The following is a 22,902-nucleotide window of genomic DNA, read 5'->3' as shown; positions in this document are numbered from 1 at the left end:
AGTTATAATTATTTTGCAGGTGTCGTTTCCTGGGGAAACGGCTGCGCGAGAGTAGGCTACCCGGGTGTCTACACCAGAGTCACCAATTACCTAGAATGGATCAGAGAAAATACTCAAGATGCTTGTTATTGCACAGATTAATAAAGTGGTTTACGAAATCTCTAATTTTGATATAAAATGTATACAGATCAGCCGTCAATTTAAAAAGTAGCTGAGACTTTTCATTATAACTTTATAGTGTTATAAAACAAACACGACCTTATAGATGTTCAATTTCAATTCCAATTTCAATTGTTTATTACATATTATAGAAAATTGAACACATTATGTGACGGAACACTTGCAAGGGCACAGCAACGTCAGAGGGCTCAGTTCATAAATAGAATTTATGAATTTAGCTTCTTAATTAACTTATTAACTTTAGTATTTTCATTTTTTGTAATACATTGTCTAGGTATTTGGAAATTAACCGTAAATTGTATTTACCTATAGCAATTCTAAATCCAATTATGTTAAGGCAATGAAATTACAAAAATTTTCATTTTTTTGGATGCATTATTCAAAATCAGTCATTGTTACTAAAGTTATTCGTGTTATAAGTTTTATTACAAAAAAAAATACTTTGAACGTCTTTAAAAATATTAGTAATATCCATAACATGAGTTTATAATTCATGAGCATTTTATATAGGGAAATACAAATAACTACTGAAATTTAAATTGACGGTTACAAACTACCCTAAGTTTAGGTTGTACATTTTTTCTTTTTTTACAAAACACGAGCAGTGGATCCGACAATCTGTATGTAAATTAAAAAAAAAAAATCGCGATTAGCCTTTGTATTTATATAGGAAAGTTGTTCAATATGATAGGAGCTTTTATTCGTTCATGGTTTTACTACTTTCACGTGCCCAACCACACCATAAGCACTCAATAACAAAGAAACATAACGTAAAATATAACGTTTAAGGTTTTTTTAAGCAACTTTTAGTTATTTTTTTTTCTTTTAGTAAAAATTTGTAACTATTTTATAAAATGCATTTAGTACGGTGCTAGATCATGTAATTATATAGTAGTAGAGTTTATTTAAGAGTTTTTTATATAAGTTGTACTTAGTTAATTTATTTTGTGATAGCAATATAGTTAATTAACTTATTAACTTTTTTTGTATGCACTGTGCATGTGGATAATTTCGATAAATTATTACAAATTGTGAGGGCAATTTTATCGTTTACAGACGATACCAAAAACCTTAAGAAATTGGCGCAGCCGTTATATTAATTCCGACAATGCGAATATATGCATTATAATATAACATAGCTAATGCGCTCATTCGTTCTTTATGAATTCAATTGAAATATAACATCAAGTAAATTGAAATTTAAATATAGAAATATAAACTAGTGATGCCATAAAACATAGGTTTAGTTGTAAAGAACAGGAAATTAAACCGTTGTTATTTTCAAAGTCAAAGAATCATTTTATTCTATAGGTAAAATAAACTTACTATTGAAAACGTCATCATTCACTGTGCTGACATCCCTTAGCAGAACGAGCAAGAAACTTTAAGGGTTGCTCTTTTCCCGTAAACTTAAATGCTGTGGAATACACTTTGAATCAAATTTGTGTGGAACTGGACCTATGTCGTCTTTCCATGCATCTTTTTTGTGTTAGATAAATCTGTAATATGACTTTTCGATTAAAATACTTTTATGTAAGTTTTAAACTTAGGAAATGGTAATCTTAATACGTGCTCCGGAATCTGTTATTATACAGCTTCTGCGTACTTGGATGACAGGAATCCGTGGTAGTGACTCGTGTAGCTTTTGCAGGTAGTCTCAATCTTCGATGATTGAAATAAATATTGTAAATGTTGAATTGTTGAAAAAAATGTATTCAAATGTATATTTAAAAGAGCAACCCTTAGAGTTTCTTGCTCATTCTTATCAGGGGACTCAGGTTTACGAATGAGCAGTAGAGTTTAATAAATGTGACGATATCAAGTATAATTATTTTGTTTAACTGAAATAAAGATGGATCTTTACAAAAATTTGGATATAAAACGTCTAAAAATGGAACCTGTAAATAGCCCAAAACGTTGATTTGTTTGAAAAACAAATACACGCGATTTAGATTAAAAAAAAGAGATTTTATTATCAATGTGTAACAATTGTTAAAAGGAATATTATTAGACTCGACAATATTTACGAATAATTAAAAATAAAATTGTTGGTTAATTCGTGATGTACTTACAATACCGTTCTATGTTGTCATTGTAATGTTTAATGTGCAATAAAGAATATTTCTTTCATTCGTTGAATTAAAATATCTGACTATTTTATTCGACCTTTTCTCCCCTCGTTGCTAAAAGTCTGTTTTTTACATACGTTAGGTATATTAAATTTATGTATATTCTTTGCATAGGAATGCACGTTCACAACACGTAATTTTTATTTATTGCAATAAGATTAAAATAGCAAAATACTGGCCAAGTACTCAAATTTAAGAAATAACTATGGATTTAATAAATATGGAGTGTATTCGGAAAGAGGTGCAAATATCTAACTAACAAATTAAAAATAATAACATTAGGGCTGTTAACAGTATATTGGCATCTCCGTGCAGTACAGAGGTTAAGCTCCTGTACAATATGTAGTGGATTTCTGACTAAGAAAGACAAACCTAATTATTTGAGATTTCTAACCTTTTTGTTGCGTGTGTCATTATGAGGGTGACTTGTTTAATGGGTTATTGGAACAAAACTCTCTTTAAAAAGTAAATATAACAAAAATGCAAATGGCGTGTTATGTCGTAGATCAAATTCCTTAAAGTATTAACTTTCCTTGTTGCAGTTCTAAGTCGGACTTTATACAATGTCCTTGTTCCTTATTCCTTATTTTGCAGTTCCTTGTTATTTTTAACTATTGTTTTAATTATATATTTTTTTGTCTTTTGCGGTATGGTACAAATAAAATTATGACATTGCTTGAATACTAAAATGATTCCGTTGATGTCTTTTGTATGTAAGGATCGAAATTCGGTCCGTTAGGTACTGGCATAAGTAATGGCGTCTAGCGTTCTCCATTTAAAATTTTGGTCGTTCTGTAAAATGGCCCGAATGTAGGAACAAAAGTCATCTAGTTTGAAGACGCTAAATATATAATCTAAGTATAGAGTATTAAAAAAATTTGCCACCCTTAGATGTGGAATATCGACTGTGAACTGACAACCGGTACTATTACAATTGTCTAAAGGTTTCATATTTTTATACCATTTAATACTGTTACATACTCCGCAGCGTTGCAAGAAATTCCATTGTTTTTAAAAACATGTGTAATAAAAATATTTAAAAATTCCTTTTTTTTTATTTAAAAAATCAGATGCTGTATAAATGACGCAAATAAGTCTTCATCCTGTAAAGTTGTCAAAATCGAGATAGTACCGGTTGCTAGTTCACAGTCGATATATTCTTCAAATTTAAATGGGACCACTACTGAGGTACATACCCTCTTTCCAACAAAAAAAGAATCATCAAAATCGGTTCACAATGTCAGAGTTATCGCATAACATACATACAAAACGAAACATACAGTCGAATTGTGAACCTCCTTTTTTTGAAATTGGTTAAAAATGTAACAATTTATTTAAGTAAAACAAATGCCATGTAAATGTCACACTTTTTTTTATCTTGTTAATCTGATGTATGCTTTTATCGTTCTTAGGGATTGTAAGATTTATATGCATATTGAGTAAAAACGATCACTTATAGAAGTAAATATAATAATTACACAACGTATGTTTTCCATCTGTCTGGATTTTATTAAATAAAAAATTCTGTTTGATTTCTCTTCAAGGAAAAACAAGCAGTTTAAGAAAAGTGTGAATGTCTAAAGGCTTCTTATTATTGCAGTCAATTTCATCTTTATCTGGTGCTAATAAGGCTGATTTTAATATTTATGAGCAATATTGACGCTCTCTGGCGGTTCGGCCGTTGACTCCAGAGGTCATTGCCAAATCAATGAGCAGGTACTCTTATACAGCCGCCGCGAGCGGCTAATATGCTGCTAAATTAAGTTATCTTTAATTGATTTGTTTGATTGATTTTTTTTTGTAATGTAAAATAAGTATTTGCGATTAATTACAGTGATGATACAGACCTTATTAATGTTGTTCTGATCCGGACTCTGAAATTACTAATCATAAATAATTTTTGTCTCAACGGAAAGTAATATAATATAGTAGCAGTAGAGTTCCTTGTGAAAGAGTTCGTTCAAAGTAGTATTGCCACCTTACCTATTTTTGACACCAAGCAGTAATGGCAGCATTACTGTGTTCTGGTTGTGCTGGTGAAACTACAGACACATGGGAATTGTCAACATACGTCTCCGGTTACAGGCGCAGTAGTAGGTAGTGCCTCTTAGGTCTTTGCAATTTAAAGCTCTGAGTGGCACTGTAGCTTACCATCAGGCGCACGAATTGTTCATCCCGTCACTTGACGATATAAAAAAAATACGTGTAACCAAAGAGGGTGCACGAAAGGAGCCTCTCCGCACGACGTAGGTACCATTATTTTTCTGTACTTCTGACCACAGGTTAATTAATAGAACTGGCACATTCACCACAACGGGAACCTTTATAGTGTATGCCAACGACATGACAAGAAGAAGAATGTAACCAATAATAACAAATGATAAAAGATAAAAGTATGTATTTTTCATCTTTCAAATGGCTTAATAAATAATTTATATCTGCATAATGACTATTTTTGCGTAAATTTCTTTGTAGCGCACTTTTTAATAGTTTTAACACGTCCAGCAGCGCTTACCTTGGATCTATTTATTCGTGATAAAATATTTAGGAGCGACATTTTAGATACCAAATAGGCAGAAGTCCAATCAGATTGGAGACATGAGTTAGTGTATCAAAAACTTTGAAACCCGACAGTGAAATAATTTAGCACTTAAAACTTTAATATTCAAATTATTGTAAAAAAGCGATATGTTTTGGATTATATTATTTTTTTCTATGTGGATATCTTTTGCTGATAGTTATAAAAAGGTAAATGTGTTTGTTGTATATGTTGTATAATGGACCATGGAACATCGTGGGTGTTTTGTTTGTTTATTTATATAGTAAAAATGATTAGAGAGTAGAGGTTTATTTGTAATACTATGAATCAGTGCTGGTTTTCAGGATTATATCACTGGGATGTTATCTAATCCTTTGTATAATAAAAGTTACTTTATTGATTAATAATAATATTTATTATTAATCTATTACTAAACGGAGAAAAACCCATATCAAAATTCCAACGTTTGATATGGATCACCGTGAATTAATAACATCAAAAGAAGTATATTGTTTATTAAGGGCGGTAAATCAGGAATTACGAACAAGACTCTATTAGAAGCCGGAAGTCGAAGATTAATTTGTAATTCTGCCGTCGGAACGAAAAAAGGCTCAACTGCCGTATAAAGTACGCGTAGTTGTGCCTGTTTTCGTCACGAGGGCAGAATTCCCGTGCCGCCCTTGAAACATACAATGTTTTTTATCACATTTGTGAGTAAATATTATCATTAAATGCAGGCTAACTTGACTATAATGCCTCACATATAACCCTTGGGTCTTTTTTCTTCTCATTCCTTAGATAGTCGTCTAATGAGAAGAATAAAAGCCCGAGGGTTTCATCTGGGGTGTCATAGTGCATGCAATCATACTGTTTACGTGTAAGTGTGATGAAAAATATATTAGTTTTTTGGTTTCTTAAAAAAGTTTTACAAAGTTATAAGGGTATGATTTCAAATACACGCAAAAAAGGCACCCAGACGTCGAGTTGCCCGTTATATTATGTCATACATGGTCCAAACATGATCTCAATAATATGGAAATAATGCAATAATACATTTCTCTCAGGAGGGGCTGACGATAAGGGCAGATGCGTACATGCCACCAGCTTCCGAAGCACCCAACATGAGATTTGGCTATGAATTAACTCCGTCTTGCCAAAATTGTGGTGAGTACTACGTACATACAAGTATCATAGTATAAGACAACTAGGGTAACTCCATACAGCAATGCGGCTTGTATGTGTGCGCGACCGCTGCATACCGTGTACTGACGCACACATTCCCATATTCTGGTGGAGCATCACGTTGCAAAGCGCGAGACGTCGCTTGAGCTATTTAATTACAGTATTGAAGCGTTTTTTTTACTGTTGTGTTTATGGTACTGTACGTGCACACGGGCCGTCTCACCTGAGCCACTAGCTTCTTGAGAACCGGATGTAGTCCGTGACAACGGTCTGTAACAACCCGGTACACTGGATGATCTGGGACCAGAACCTGAACTTAGAAGGTTCCTGTAAGGTTCATGTGCACGCACAGATTGTAGTGCCCTTCTCGTGTACCTTAAAAGTTGGTAGTCACTATAATCAAAACTAACATAGAAAGGCGTGGACCTGTTGTGTTTATGGTGGTTTGAACAAGAGTAACTCAGATTCACAATTGTTCAGCATTTCATTTTTATTATTTCGTAATCATACTACCATCATCGAGATACCAACTTAAGTGCCTCTGTGGCCGAACGGTTACCATGCCGGACTGCCATGCAGAGGTCCCAGGTGCGATTCCCGGGTCGGGATAAATGTTTGTATGGTCTACATTTATTTCTCTAGTGACTGGGTGTAATTTGTGGTTGTCTATGTGTATGTCCATGGCACCCGCGACTCAAGGTTTCCCTAGCTATGTTGAGTGTGTGCGTTATTATTACCAACCCGCGATACTGGTATGAAATATGTAAATACATATTGCATTTAACAAAGGTTATTTCAATATTGAGCACGAGAATATTGCGATGAACACCTTAATTTTTTAAGTTATGTACACATCATGTAGGTACAATTAAAATAATAATGTGATATCCCTACGCTCTCACCGAAGTATAGACAATGAAGTGTCGAACAGGCGAAAGTTGCCCTACATGTCTTATTGTACCTACTATGTAAGCATCTTTTGACAAGTTGTAGTAAATGCTAGTGAGGTGGCCAACTGGTAAATGGCAGTCTTTTTGGTCGCAATGTCTGACCCTAGATTGCGCGGCTGATGTACCTTAGAATTTCCGTCTGTGGCATTAAGATTTTCATTGACAAATATGTCTCATTGTTGTATCGACAAATAATATATTTGGCCCCGGACCTAATAGCCGAATATTCGACCAAACTATTCGGACTATTAACGCACGTACTAAAATTGACACAAAAAATACCGCTAATTTACATTTACTTAATTATAACTATTTATTAAAATAATTTTGACAATGTAACAAAAAAGTACTTAATTTCAAGTTTAGTGAATTTATCAAGAAAGTAATTATTTATTACACTTCATCATCATTTTATTAACTTCCAAAAACTGAATTTATTTTCGTTTGCAAATAATACCTGAGTAGGTACTTCATTGATTTTGTTAGCGTTTATTTAGTCGTGAGTAAACTACATAATAAATAGGTAGTGGCCATTTGATATGTTTTCTTACGTAATAATTATTGATTGATACGTAGGTATTGAATTTTTAAAGAAATTGTTTACTTATAGATATATAGATAATGAAACTGGGTACATCCGCTCTTTTAGGGCATTCCATAAGTTAAAGTGTGAGCAGTTTCATATACTATTTGAAAGTTTATGTGAAATTTCAGGTCAATTTGTACAAAATACTACCACATGCCATTAAATGTTCCTCACAACCATCTCTGCAAAAGCACGTCACATAGTGCGGCCGAAGATCGGTCGTAATTGCCCGCGTCAGTATATATAACAGTATATATATATATATATATATATATATATATATATATATATAAAACTCATATTGCGTCATCATGTCGCACGAACCGGACTTTAATAGGTACTAAGTAGAGTAAATTAAGGGACTCAAAAACACGACTCACAACTCAAAAGATTACGCTCGTGCCGCCTCACCCTAAGCCGAATACCACTTAACAGAGTATTCGTTAGAACTCTACCAAGTATGTTTCCAATGACAGGCTGTGGCCAACGCAACGAAGGTGGCAGAGTGGTAGGTGGTAGTCCCACGACACACAACGCTTATCCATGGTTGGCGCGGCTGATCTACCACAAGTCCTTCGGTTGTGGGGCTTCGCTTATCAACGACAAGTATGTAATTTCTGCTGCGCATTGCGTTAAAGGGTAAGTGACAATTTTCCGTGTTGACAGATCACTGCTTGACAGAGAATTCTCTAAAAAACGACAATAATTACGTCGACGGGTTAACGTATTAATGAAGTTGTAATATAAGATGTACGCACGTGTAGAGACCACAGAACAATAAATGCAGTAGAAGTGTTTAGTGGGTGTAACACGTGTGGCAACAGTACTCGGAGTTCCACATACTTGAGCTCAGTCTGCCATTTTTACTTTGTACGTTATGGTCGTGTCAATTATTTCGGGCAAAACCTCGAAAATGCCAAAAATATGCGTTATATTGCTTTGTTGGAGTGCAAAAATGATAGGCCAACCTGTAATGTTATCCATGGTGGTGTTTTAATATCATCGTTTGAAATTTCAGTATAAATATCAAAGTCGTAATTTGCAATAACGTGGCAGATAGGTGAGAGTCCCCAATGCTAGTAATTCATAGCCCCGGTATTGTCTGGGTATGCTGACCTCCCATTTTTTACAAAATTATTTTTATGTTAAGTTCACACTAACATTAGTTTAAGTCCTCCTTTTACTAACAAATGTTATAGATCATGTTGTCTGGCAATAAATAAATAATAATTATTATTAATAGGTTACCTAATCAATAGTCCGAAATGACATTTTCCAGAAATAACGTTTGCTTGAATTTTCATAACCTCGAAAGTAATTTTGAGAGGAAAATGTTTTTTTCTTTTAAACCTAACTTAGCCTAACCGAACCTAATCGTGTCTGCGATAAACATCCAATACATCCTGAATGAATAACGGTTTCGTTATAATTTTGTTGCAAAAATTAATAAACAGTGAATTGAGAACCTCCTCCTTTTTTAAAGTCGGTTAAAAAACTTAATGGTTCCTAAGACAGTTTTAATCGGATTTCCCCAATTAAAAAAAAAACACTTTTAAAGTCCCTTCTCACGAAACCCAATGTGTCCATAATATGGTGTTGTACCCGAGAAACACGGCAATTATCTTAAAATCTTATTATATACCAACATTATTTTGCTTAAGGATGTTGTTCGTGCCTACAGATTCATGTGGTTCATGTTCAAAGTCACATTTGGCGAGCACGACCGCTGCGATCGTCCTGACAAGCCAGTAACCCGATGGGTGACAAAAATCATCGCCCACAACTTCACCATGACTTTGCTCACCAATGACATTTCATTGATAAAGTTGAACGAGCCTGTGATGTATTCTCATGTTATCCGACCTGTGTGTTTACCTAGATATCCAGGTAAGGCAGTAATTATTACACAAACACCACTTGCCGCATGTTGTAACTCATGTAAAGAAGCTAGTTTTCAAGTTCTTAGGTCTAGCCTACACATTGATAGTGAAGCCACTTTTTCTGACCTTAGCGCATCTCAAAATACTTCTAATTTTTCGAGTAAAAAGATTGATACCTGAACATCTGTAACAGCAAGCAAAAATATAGACCGAAAAAAAATTATTGTTTTATCTTTTATGGGTTTCACTTAAAAGTGACTATCACTTAAAACACAAGTTTGTTGCAGCTGCTGCTTCTTTATTATACCATAAAACTTGATTTATGATATTGTCTTTTGTGCAAATAAAAATCACTTGAAAACCCGAATATTACGACCTGTAGTTATGATTACGACAACATATTATACGGTTTTTCCTGCATATAATTTATTGTTATAATTAAACAGCCTTTTCGAATGACTTTATTTCAAGTTTTGTTAAATTTTAAGTTATTTCTTTATTTTTACATTTAATTTAACTACAACGAAGAAATCCCCACAATTAGAATTATATTTGGCTTTAATAAATATTACTAAAACAAATAATAATCAACATTTATTTTTATTGAATTTCAAGTTTTTTCTATAACATCTAGTGACGGGACGAACCAGTCGTGCTCCTGATAGTAAGCTACACGCCTGTCCTTAACAATTACAGTGCCACTCAGAGCTTTAAATTGCAAAGATCTGAGGGGCACTACCACTGCGCCCGTCACTCTGAGTCATAAGTTGACAAGTCCCATGTGCTTGTAATTTCACCAGCAAATAATTTTATTACCATGGTATTAATTGGACGTAGTTAAACAAAAAGGACCCAATGTACATCCAGTCACTTTCGAGATATGGCAGTTTTACATTTAAAAGTGTTTCTGACTCAATCCGTCACTGTTTAATTAAGCATTATTATGTAAGTTTGTTCCCTACTATGTAAATGGCTATCAATACGGATTTAATTAGGATGCATACTCTATTTATTTTCAAAACTTATGACATTATAACTCCAGAGATATTTATTTTATTTTTATATTATGTTTACATGTTGGATTTTTTTTTGCTAATCTAAGACTTTAGACTTTAGGAACCGTTTGGTTCATATAACTAATTTTTTGATAATTTTCTGGCTTGGATCCTTTTTGCTTAACTACGTCCAATTTATATTTCTTGTCAAACTACTGCACTGTTGATACAAAGATGTGCAATATTTTTTTCAGTTTTGAATTTTTGATAAGTTTCTCTAGACTGATTTATTTTAGATGTATTCAGTTTGATTACTTATAGGTTTACATAATGTAAACAACAATATATTACACAAATTTTTTATTACGTCATTTTATATTATTATCATTGCATGCTGTGATATTCTTTAAGTGTACAAGCACTTCATTTTAATCTATTGTGTTCAATATTTATTTAATGTGTAATGTTTTCTATGTGAAATATCTTCAATAAACAAATAAAAGTACATAGAAAATTGAAAAGGTCTACTGACTTGATCTATAGCTCAGTTGGTAAGAGTGGTAGCCCCGGTGTGGCAACAGATGCTGGTTGGTGTCCAGTCAGATCAAAGGAATTTTTCTTTATGTCAATAATAACAATCAACATTGTAGTAAGATTTACCTAAAAGTACTTACCAATGTAAAAAAACCGTATATGAACAATATAATGAAACATTTTCCAGGACAGCTTTACACTGGGGAACTAGCAACAGTTGCAGGATGGGGTGCAACAAAAGAAACCGGAAACTGGTCATGTACTCCTCGCGAGACCGAATTGCCAGTGCTTAGTAATGAACTTTGCCAGCGCACTAATTACAATGCATCCAAAATCAAAGACGTCATGCTGTGTGCCGGATATCCTGAAACGGCACATAAGGATGCATGTACGGTGAGCAGTTCTATTATATTATATTTTTTTATAATTCCGGTCCTTAAATAAGGTGAAATGGTGTCGTGGTTGCGTGGAGGTAGACGAGGAGAAATTCATTGCACGATGCATTTAGCTTTTCGAAATAAAATATAGTCTCTTATTGTAAAAGAAGTTGATAGTCTAATGAATTACCTCAGTGGCCGAACGGTTACCATGACAGGACTGCCACGCAGAGGTCTCAGGTTCGATTTCCGGGCCGGGAGAAATATTTATATGGTTTACATTTATTTCTCTCGTGAGTTTGGGTGTAATTTGTGGTTGTTTATGGCACCCGCGACACAGGGTTTCCTTAGTGCAGGGCTATATTATTATATTATTATTATTACGTATTCATTACGGAACACGGGAGAGAGCATTTAGTAGCAGTAGAGCTCCTTGTGAAAGAGTTCGTCCAGGGAAGTACTGCCACCTTACCTATTTTTGCCGCCAAACAGTAATGTGAGCATTACTGCGTTCTGGTTTTGAAGGGTAAGGGTGCTGGTGAAATTACAGACACATGGGACTTGTCAACTTATGTCTCAGGTTGAAAGGCGTAGTGGCAGTGGTTCTCTGATCTTTGTGATTCAAAGCACTGAATGGCATTGCAACTATTATGGACAGGCGTGTCGCTTGTCGCAGGCGAACCACAATCTCGTCCCATCACTTGGTATTACAAAAATAAATCATTTTCATATCTCTAATAACAATCAAATGAAACTGATTTTTCCGTAGATGAAAGTAGTAAATTTGGCGGAACTGTGGTTCTTTTATCGAGTGAAGTTTAGGTAATCGTGTGTCGGGCCACATAGTCCACTACCGGTATCTTCTATTTTAATGAAAACGTGTACGCGGCACTGCTGTGCCGTGACACGTCTGACATTGGGAAAGTATAAATTCTCCGAGAGCCACGACGGTATTGTTCCAAAATATCACGTCAGAGCGCATCATGACACGACACGCAAACAAATATAAATCCACCTTAAGGCCTTAGGCATTTCTTGTACCAATCCACAGTCAGTATCATTGCCAGTTAAAATAAAACAAGTGGAATTCGTATTTTTTAACGCCAGAAAACCGATTTTTCCCTATGGTCGAAATACATCAAATATCTATTTTGGGTATAATTTCACTTTAAGGTAAATTTATGACAAAATGTTTATATATCGAGTTTCTAGGTTTTCGCTATTGTTACACATAGGAAATGAAACAATTTTTCTGGATTTAAATCGCGTATATTTGTTTTTCCAACAAACCAACGTTTCTGGCCTTTTACAGGCCCCATGGTCGCAGTTGACTCCTGGTTTGTTAGAGAAAACAAATATACGCGATTTAAAAAAATAGTTTCATTTCCTATAAAATATTTATAATTATCAACAATAAGTTATTAATCTGTGACAGAATTTTTAAAGCCTGGTTTAGATAACATGGCAGTTTTAGTAACATAGAGCTTTTAATCTTTTTACAGCGTTAATAGTAATGTAATCTTATTATATATTTTAGGGCGATAGCGGAGGGCCATTGATTATCAGAACGGAAAGTCGATCATATGAGTTAATAGGTAAGTTAAATTGTTGCAAGGTTATACGGTAAGTATAAAACATCGTCTAAATTATATTTCAGTGGAGATGTTAACTTTATTTATTTAACTAGATTTGATACACTAGACTTCATATTTCAATACATAAATATGGCTTGACAGTTTGGGCAAACAGTACCTACCTAGGTGAATGATCTCCTTATTCTACAGAAAAAGAAGTATTCTCACAAATATCGAGGCGATAGTACCTTGTACACTACGCTTTAATAATTTAGAAATATTAACCCTACCATTATTCGAAAACACAGTGAATTGTTTGTTAGTGCCGTACCCACTTTTTTAGGACCCTTTAGATACAAGAACATGTTAAACCTTCCACAAAGTACGGTAACCATGTATCATAATTATATAAAAAGTATCATATGTATCATAATTATATATATATATATAAAAGTCCTTATTAGGTATAACGCTTTAAAGATTCACAATAAAATACCACAATAGGTACTTAAGACGTAAGACAAATTATAGAACTTTCACTAAAAAATTAAAAGAATAACAAATTGATAAAATGTTATCATAGTTTAAATGAATATTATATTGACAAAGTTACGCAGTTATTTAATTAAATTTAGTTTAAGCTTTATTATGTTATTTTATGTATTTCACGAAGATTGATGATGGGATATTTGATATATGATATAATCCAAATTGTGCTTTTCAATATTATATTTGTAATGTGTAGAGAAATGTAAATATTAAAGTACAACCCTAAGGGGTGTCATGGCTGTCATTTTGAATAAATGAATAAATAAATATGTTAAAATAAATAAAATAAGTTCTCAGGTTTTCGCGATTCTTACACATACGAAATGAAAATATTTTTCGGGATTTGAATAAAAAAATATTTGTTTTTTAAACTTTCGTTGGTTTCTTTGAAAAAGCAAATACATGTACCTTCGCGATTTAAATCCGGAAAAATAGTTTCATTTCTCATAAATAATATTACTTTTATGTGACCCATAATACATTACATAACTTGAAATTATATTTTCAGGTATCGTGTCTTGGGGATATGGATGTGCAAGAAAAGGCTACCCTGGAGTTTACACAAGAGTCACAGAGTATATTGACTGGATAAGGGAGAATACAGCAGACGCATGTTATTGCGCACATTAACTAGAACAATTAAGAATGTTTTTGTATTGTTAGTTCCCTGAAACCAAGCTCATAAATAAAATAAGGGAAAATAGTTTTTTGAACCTATTTATATATAAAGGGTTATTTGTAAAATGCTAACAATCTCGCAGGTCTATATCTCGTACTAATATCATAAACAACAATTTTTGTTCCAAGACTTTTTACGAAACAAACTTTTCAAGAAATTACTCCAGTAGTTTGTTATAATTATTAAACAAAGATCGAACAAAAAATTCACTTCGATCCGCCTGGATTCGAACCAACGTCTCCTAGCAAACCATGCTAGACGCTATGCCAACTGAGCCACGGAACCAACCTTACGAATTTTTTCATGTGCTTTTTTTTTTTTTTAATATATAATAGACACACGCTTGGCCACAATCTCACCTGATGTTAAGCGACGATGTGACCGACGATGGGACGCGTTTGCCTAAAAAATGCCTATTCACTCTAGCCTTGAATAGCCCCAAATTGTACTTTTCGGGAAATACAGATGCATAGAGTACGCATCAGAAAGGAGGAGGCAAAGCGCTTAGTGCGAATAGGTGGAATATCAACGACATAAGAATGGAGTGCTCCGGACCTTCTAGTCGACCGAAGGAGGAACGGTGAGGGCGGAACCAAATTGAAAAGTTCCTGCGCACACTCTCCGAAATATATCCGATAGAAAACCGACAAGCAGGCTACTTTTCTGCGATGATCGAGATTTTGGAGCTTCGACTCAACAAGAGGATTATTGTTAATAAGTCTCTTTGCTTTACGCTCCACCGAGTCCAAGGCAGCTAACTGGTATTGGGCAGAGCCGTCCCAAAGGTGGCAGCAGTACTCCATACAGGATCGAACTTGTGCTTTATACAGATTTAAAAGCTGTTCAGGTGTGAAGTACCGCCTGACCCTGAAAAGTATGCCTAGTTTTCTGGCAGCAGTTTTTGCCAAGCACTCGATGTATCGCCCAAAGTTGAGGTTGGATGATAAGTCCAGACCAAGTAGCTCAAGGTGGTCCCTTAGCGGCACGGATACACCTCGGAAAGTCGGAGTAAGGTGTAGGGGACTCCGTTTTGATGAGAAAAGACACGCCTGTGTTTTAGCCGCATTAAACCTGACCCTGTTAGCATCTCCCCAGTCGGAAGCAGCTTTCAGACTCAGGTTCAACCGGGTGACCATCGCCTCTCGCTTACACCGGATCTCTTCACTGTTGTCTCGGGCGTCTGGCACATAACTCACCGCCACTGTGCTGTCGTCTGCGTACCCAAAGATACCGGGCATCAGCAGCAGGTCGTTGATATGCAGCAAGAATAGAGTGGCGGAGAGGACAGATCCCTGAGGTACACCGGCATTTATACCATGAGGAGCAGACGAGTAACCATCTACAACTACACGGATTGACCTATCCTTCAGAAAATCGCCTATCCATGTGCAAAAGCCAACAGGAATTCCGTAAGCTGGAAGCTTGTTTAACAGGCTATCATGCCAAACCCTATCAAAGGCCTTTGATATGTCGAGAGACACGGCAAGCGATTCACCGCGTTTCTCGACAGCCTCGCTCCATAAATGTGTGGCGTACGCAAGAAGATCCCCAGTAGATCGTCCACGGCGAAAACCATATTGTCGATCACTGAGGAGATCGTTATCTTCGAGGTATCCAAGGAGACGGCTGTTCAATACACGCTCCATAGTCTTACAGAGTATGGAGGTGATTGCGATAGGTCGATAATTAGATGGGTCGGCATGGCTACCTTTCTTAGGTACAGGCTGTACATTTGCAAGCTTCCAGGATTTCGGGACTTGTCCAGAACTCATAGAGAGGCGATACAGGCGAGTCAACACCGGAGACAACTCGGGTGCACAGTTCCGCAGGACATCGCTGGGACTCCGTCAGGGCCACTGGCTTTGTTGACGTCTAATTTGCGTAAAGCTTTCAACACCTCTTTTTGACGGATAGTGATTTCGGGCATTTTCGAGTCACATCGAGGTAGTGTAGGTGGTGTTTGCAAAGTACCGTCAAGACGAGAGTTGGAAGCAAAAAGAGAAACAAAAAGATTTGCTTTCTCTTCAGCGGTATGAGCCAGCGATCCGTCATCTCTCATTAAAGGCGGAAGGGATGACCTGCAGAAATTCGCTTCGACCGATTTAGCGAGTGACCAGAATGCTTTACTCCCTGATGGGTATGAAGCTAACCTGACCCCAATACGACTAATATGGCCGAAGCGAGCTTTCCGTATCGCTTTTTTGCTTGTTACAGATCCTTGTTCTTTTTGGTTTTCTTAACGACTTTTTTGCCGTAGCACCATCTGTGAGACATTTGTAAAGGTTTTTCTTCACTTACCCTAGCTTTACAGCTTTGTTTATAACGAACTAGTGGAATCATTTCACAAAAAATAATGGAATACCATGATGGTGAAACATCCTGAGATTCAATAAAACTTAAATAGAAACTTTTTAGTTTTGTTGTAATATCTGACACTTTATAGATCTATATCTGGTAGTAAGGTGGTGTTTAGGCTTTAACGTTAATTTGTTTGCGCCTACAAAATTGGAATAGCAAGTTTCAACTGCATCCTAAATTCGTAAAGCAATGTTTTTTTGTTTCTGTCATTCTTGTTATATACATATATGCAATACAAGATTTACTTTGACCTTTTTATTAAAAACTTTTTGACTTCTATAGGTAGTAAGTTCAAACGTGCAAACGTCCTGCTTGACGACTCCCAACTGTGCTCCTGCGTTTGGCATAGAACGATCTATTTAAATATTTTAAATTTTGTATGAAAGTAAAATGTGATCAATTACTAAAAGCCATGTAATAAAAGTTGTTGTTTTTGATGTTAGTAATATAGTACTTTACAAATAACCATTTAAGTAAATATTTAAAAACATTTTCTACAAAAATAACTTGCTTAGTAATTTTGGGTCACTTTTACATTTTTTAATGAATAAATATGAAAGTATGTGGCGTTATTAACGTCTGTGGATTCATAGTATACCAACATTCATTAAATTGAACTAATATTGAAGTAGTTAATTAAAACAAATTTTTCTTATGTTCAATATTTTGTGTTATTTAGGAGTTTTGTGTTATTTGTGAGCCGTGGTAGCCTAATGGTTTGAACCTGGGCTCGTGAAGGAAAATATCGTGATGAAACCTGCGCGACAAATAAGGTTCACAACCCTTGGAAAAGGAGAGGAGTGGCGTGCCCTGCAGTGGGACGTATAAATGGGTTGATGATGATGAGGAGTTAAAAAAATCTACTTTAATAAAGTCAACCTATCCAGACTAATATTACAAATGCGAAAGTAACTCTGTACGTTACATTTTTAAGCCTAAACCACTGAACCAGTTTGATGACTTTTGGTAAAGAGATAGATGGGACCTAGGCTACTTTTTATTACAAAAATATATCTCAAAGGGGGTGAAATAGGGGATGAAAGTTTATCTGCAGAAGCAATCATTTCTCAAGCAAGTGATCTGAAAATTTACATTTAAGCCTTTTGTAAGAAATAAACAATGTTTCAATGTTTTTGGTCAATTACCTACTTCTCAAGGTGAAATAGGGGATAAGTAGGTAACTCGAAGTACTTATTCTACACAAACAGTTAACACATAAATCACATGATTAAATTAATTAATTTAAATTGTTGCTGCAATCATTGTAAATGATCAGATGGAAACAAGTTACATTGCAGTGGCGAGGCGTGAATATTGTCGTTAGTAAAGCCGGAGCAAAACAAAAAACCTACCTTAAGAAAAAGTTGGGCTTTCGCGACACTTAAATACAACTTATTGGCACACAAGGCACTAGTACACTTCATTTCACAGGTTAACTTATTATACACAAAATGTAGCACAAAATGTAGCATTTGATAATACATGGAAAGTTTTAGGCAAGCCGGTGGAAACCGAGTTTTATGGATACCTCGCCACTGTTACATTGTCACATTTAAACAACATCTTGTATTATTTAAATCATATTGTTCTTAGTGCATCGGATTTCACTTTGAGTTTTTATTTCAGGTAATAAAATATGCACCTTGGTTAATTTTTTAATTTTCCAATTGCTACTCATTCCCTTTGTATTAAAAGTTAATAATTTTCATAATTATGCAGATCGTTACAATATAAATACTTTATATAAAAAAGAAGTAGCGTAAGTTCAGTATTTGAGCAATTAGTTACGGATTACTTGTATTTAAAAGAAATTGTCATTACTTGACCTCTTTCTTTACATTCGTACTCCTAACTGTACTGTAAAGGTTGGTTTACAATATGTTAGCGTTTAGGAGAGTTCTTAGTACTTGTTGGTCAAGATAGATCGCGACTTGGAGAACAATAGGCTATAAATATGAGCAATCATACGATCAGACTATAGGAGAGTTCCTATTACCTTGTGTTCTCTTGTGATGTTTGATTTTTTTTATAATGCAAAGTGACGGGACGAACAAGTCGTGGTGGTAAGTGACACGCCTGTGCATGGCAGATGCAGTGCCACTCAGAGCTTCAAATCTCAAAGATTTGAGTGGCACTGCCACCGCGCCCGTCACCCTGAGACATAAGTTGACTAGTCATGTGTCTGTAATTTCATCAGCACCCTTACCTTTCAAAACCGGAATGAAGTAATGCTCACATTGCTAGATAAGGTGGCAGTTTTTCCCTGGACGAAATCTTTCACTACGAGCTCTACTGCTATAACATCGAGATGGTTACGTCTGTTTACTAGTGTAAAAGAATAGTTTCTTCTAATACACTCTCCTAAACACTAAGACAATATAAACGGTCAACGAGTATAGCTGTGCGACACAGATGAGTTCTAAACCAGCTCAGGGTTTGGTATACAATAACAAATAGGATGCATAGTAATGTGGTCCGAGTGCAACGAACGCACTCCCGCGCAGTTTCCCGAACGAACACTCGTCTACTTAAAATTTTGTTTTAAATTCTACATCCACTCAATAGGTACTTTTAAGAATGTTACTTATTATTCAACCATTGGTATTATCAATCGATTGTTTTTAAAATAATTATGTACATTGAGTGTAATATTTAACTGGAGAATTTGAGAAGAAAATGAAGAAAAGTTTGCTTATGTTTGTTGTTTGTTCTGCTGCAATTGTGGTAAGTTAATTGACCTTATAAATATTAATCACTTTTTAGATTTTTGTTTCATTTCAACAGTCTCCATTATATGGAAAATCGTAGTTTATTTTCACACATTTTTGAAAGTGATTCATAGAAAGTTGTTACTATACCTATGTATACCTTGACAGTTTCAGTTCTTATATTCGTTACAGCTTAAATTTTAAAAGTCCGCTTGTAAAACAAAACCAATTAAATTCCAGGTCCATTGCCTAAATGGAACTAAATCCATATTAGACGATGAAGAATACAAGGAAAGACGTAAATGTAATTGTCGTAAGTAGAATGCTAATACGATTTTGTTAGAAATACTCTACCATTATAACCTAGGAAATTTTAAAATTATTCGCATTATCAAAGATGGCCAATATATAGATAAATGTTTGATTTAATTACTCTTAATAATTTGACAATAAATCTGTTAAAGAATATGTAGTATTTACTTAACGATTAACTGGAACAATATTTTTTTTCTTCAATTTTTGTTTCTGATTACTATTTTTTAATTGACCAGGAAAATGAAACGAAAAATTGAAACTTCTTACCGTAGGAAACGAAAACTCTACAAATTGATGACAAAGAACCTAGAAATTTCTATATTTGCGAGACTATGTAAATACCACTATGTAGCTATGTAAATACCACTATGATAACCACAAAAACAAAGTGTCAGGAGTATAGCTATTCTTTTCTAGTTATTTGCTGCTCATTTAAATAGAAATAGAACCCTTTTGAAAATTTGTTACATAGTGTAGTAGGTAGTTACATTCCATAGTATCACTTTAACTATCTCTGTGGCCGAAAGGTTACTATGCTGGACTGCCACCTAGAGGTCCTGGGTTCGATTCCCAGGCCGAGATAAATATCTGTATGGCTTACATTTATTTCTCTCGTGAGTTTGGGTGTAATTTGTTGTTGTCTATGTGTGTGTCCATGGCACCCACGACATAGCGTTTCCCTAGTGCTAGGAGTATGTTGCGTTATTATTATTATAAATTTCAGCTGATTTCTAAAAATTACTGTGTGACATTCAAGATAGAGTATTATTTTAAAAATTACCAGGTTGTGGCGAGCGTAATGAGGCATCGAGAATAGTAGGAGGAAAAGAAACGGCTGTGAATGAGTTCCCATGGGTGGTTCGTCTATCTTATTTCAACAAATTTTACTGCGGAGGAATCCTGATTAACGACCGTTATGTTTTGACTGCGGCTCATTGTACCAAAGGGTGAGATTTGAAACATTTCACATTATTACACACATTATTAATTTAATAAATTTACTTCTATTTTTATTAACTTAGGGTTAACAACAGTGCACTAATTGTACATAGAATTACAATTCAGAAAATTCACAAAGAGAGTGAAACTAATTATAGTTAACCACATGGTATATTATTAACAGTTAAAAAAGAAAGTATTGTCCAAACAAGTGAATATGCGCCCGCGTGTGTGAAGGGTGTGCTTGTGTGGGATGTGTTTGTGTGAGGTGTGTATATGTAAGGTGTATTTATGTAATGGTATGCAAAGAGATAATATGTATATAACATAAACTAAAGATGTTACTTGTGAAGTAGGAATGTGTTACAAATAAACAAGCGATAGATATTCTATAGTAATGCTATAAATGTAAGTACTTATACGTAACTAGTATAACTAATCTGCAACGGCAATTCTGCCCTTGTAACATATTTACATTCCCTAGTTTTAAACACTAAAAAGATAAAAAAGATAGACAACTTACGTACATATCGAGTTCTTAGATTTTCGCGATTGGTACACATAGGAAATGAAACTATTTTTCCGGATTTAAATCGCGTATATTTGTTTTTTCAAACAAACCAACAAAGGTTTATTTGAAAACACAATTATGTCGATCTTCATGAATGAGGAGTTTTGGCCTAAGGGTGTCGTATACCGGCGATTCCTAGGTGGGTTACCAGGCACTATATTGCGACACAGGTCGCCGATAAATGCTATTCGTGAAAATTAGTTATTTAGTTTTTTATAAGTAGTACATCACATGTAAGTTAGTCATTAAATAATGTATTATATGGGTCATAGAAGCCTGATTTATAATAATAAATAAATAAAATAAATTTAAACGACATTAAGTAAACGAAAAGAAGAAAAGGATACAAAAAGAAAGATAGACTCGTACTAGCGACTTTTTCGCCAAACTGGGGCTATCGCTCTCCTGAAACAATTTATTTTCGACGTTAAAAGTGTGGGGTGTAAGGGGGTCCAAATAACATCACTCGTAACCCTAGCTAACCTCACCTGCCCGTTGTACATCCTGCCGACTACCAAACGAGGCTCTGGCGTTCCACCCATCAACCCGCACTGGACCAGCGTGGTGGGTAATGTCCATTCCCCCAAAATGAATGGATAGACACACTGTTAAAAGCATGAATTATAGATTAAGTCCTTTGTGAATTTAATTTTTGCAATTCGTCGTAACTACCTTCGGTAACTGGCTCCGTGGTTACCATGCTGGACCACCACACAGAGGTCCCGAGTTCGATTCCCGGACCGGGAGAAATATTGGTGCGGCCTACGTTTATTTTTCTCTTGAGTTTGGTTGTAATTTGTGGTTATTTATGTGTGTGCCCATGGCACCCGCGATACAGGTGCGGGGCTATGAGTGTGTACGTTATTATTGACTTATTGTTACTAAATAGTAACTAACAACAATATTTTAATTGCAGACTCATGTGGTTCATGATAAAAGTGACACTTGGAGAACATAACCGTTGCAACGACACGCATCGTCCGGAGACGCGGTTTGTTGCAGAAGTTCTTTCTCGTAATTTTAGCTACAGCACTTTTAAAGACGACATCGCCTTGTTGAAACTGAATGAGAGAGTTAACATTACGGATACTGTGAAACCTGTTTGCTTGCCCCATAATGATGGTAAGTCATTGGAAATTATGATCAGAATTATTGGAGTCTATATTAAGGAGTCTATATCATTTGCATTACGAACTGCTTATATAACATCGACGAGATATACAGGATGTAATTGTTTGGTGTGCCTAGGTCGTTATTCCGTAAATATCAGAGATATCAAAAATTTTCAAACTGATATAGAAAGTATATTACTTAGATAGTGACTTTTTTTAGAAATTATACTAGAAATATCCAAACTTTTGATGTTAAATGGGAGCATGACATATACTTATTGGTTACTAATTTCTCGAGAAATCGACAACTGACAGCAGCTGATTGGGAGTTGATCATCTTTTATTTCCGAAGTAACGGCCAAACACAGAGAGGGGCCAAGTAGCTGTATTTGCTATTTGTTTCTATGATAAAAACTGCGTCTTTCATTTCTTTCACTTTTACTTTCTGTTTTACAGATAACACGTATGTAGGCGTCAAAGCAACAGCAACCGGATGGGGTTCCGTCTCTGAAATGAAGAATCATTCCTGTCAATTACAGGATGTGGAAATACCGGTTTTGAGCAATGAGGATTGTAAAAATACAAAATACGATGCGGCTATGATTGCTGACAATATGCTTTGTGCTGGATATCCTGGAGTTGGGAAGAAAGATACTTGTCAAGTTGGTTTATATTTTTTTTAATATAAAGTAGAAGGCGAAAGAAGAATAATAAAAACATTATTAAATATAAGTTCAAAAGAAAG

At 35.0% G+C, this 22,902-nt stretch overlaps 2 protein-coding genes across 2 annotated transcripts in view; both read left to right on the top strand.

The window, feature by feature from the left end:
* Positions 1-14,231, top strand: part of LOC113237990 (transmembrane protease serine 9-like) — a 30,482-nt gene extending 16,251 nt beyond the window's left edge. The window contains exons 7-14 of the mRNA XM_026474706.1: positions 20-130; positions 3,722-3,726; positions 5,913-6,012; positions 8,043-8,205; positions 9,248-9,453; positions 11,163-11,368; positions 12,890-12,947; positions 13,984-14,231. Coding sequence (XP_026330491.1) covers positions 20-130; positions 3,722-3,726; positions 5,913-6,012; positions 8,043-8,205; positions 9,248-9,453; positions 11,163-11,368; positions 12,890-12,947; positions 13,984-14,105 — 971 coding nt within the window. The 3' untranslated portion in view covers positions 14,106-14,231. The remainder of the gene's footprint in view (positions 1-19; positions 131-3,721; positions 3,727-5,912; positions 6,013-8,042; positions 8,206-9,247; positions 9,454-11,162; positions 11,369-12,889; positions 12,948-13,983) is intronic.
* Positions 14,232-18,891: 4,660 nt separating this feature from the next.
* LOC113237988 (polyserase-2-like) overlaps positions 18,892-22,902 on the top strand; it is a 12,011-nt gene continuing 8,000 nt past the window's right edge. The window contains exons 1-5 of the mRNA XM_026474705.1: positions 18,892-19,236; positions 19,461-19,533; positions 20,320-20,482; positions 21,962-22,167; positions 22,614-22,823. Of these exons, the coding sequence (XP_026330490.1) occupies positions 19,189-19,236; positions 19,461-19,533; positions 20,320-20,482; positions 21,962-22,167; positions 22,614-22,823 (700 nt within the window). The 5' untranslated portion in view covers positions 18,892-19,188. The remainder of the gene's footprint in view (positions 19,237-19,460; positions 19,534-20,319; positions 20,483-21,961; positions 22,168-22,613; positions 22,824-22,902) is intronic.

This window comes from Hyposmocoma kahamanoa, unplaced genomic scaffold, assembly GCF_003589595.1.
Source record: "Hyposmocoma kahamanoa isolate Upper Pololo Valley unplaced genomic scaffold, ASM358959v1 94, whole genome shotgun sequence".
NCBI lineage: Eukaryota > Metazoa > Arthropoda > Insecta > Lepidoptera > Cosmopterigidae > Hyposmocoma > Hyposmocoma kahamanoa.
This window is presented reverse-complemented; position numbering and strand designations above follow the sequence as displayed.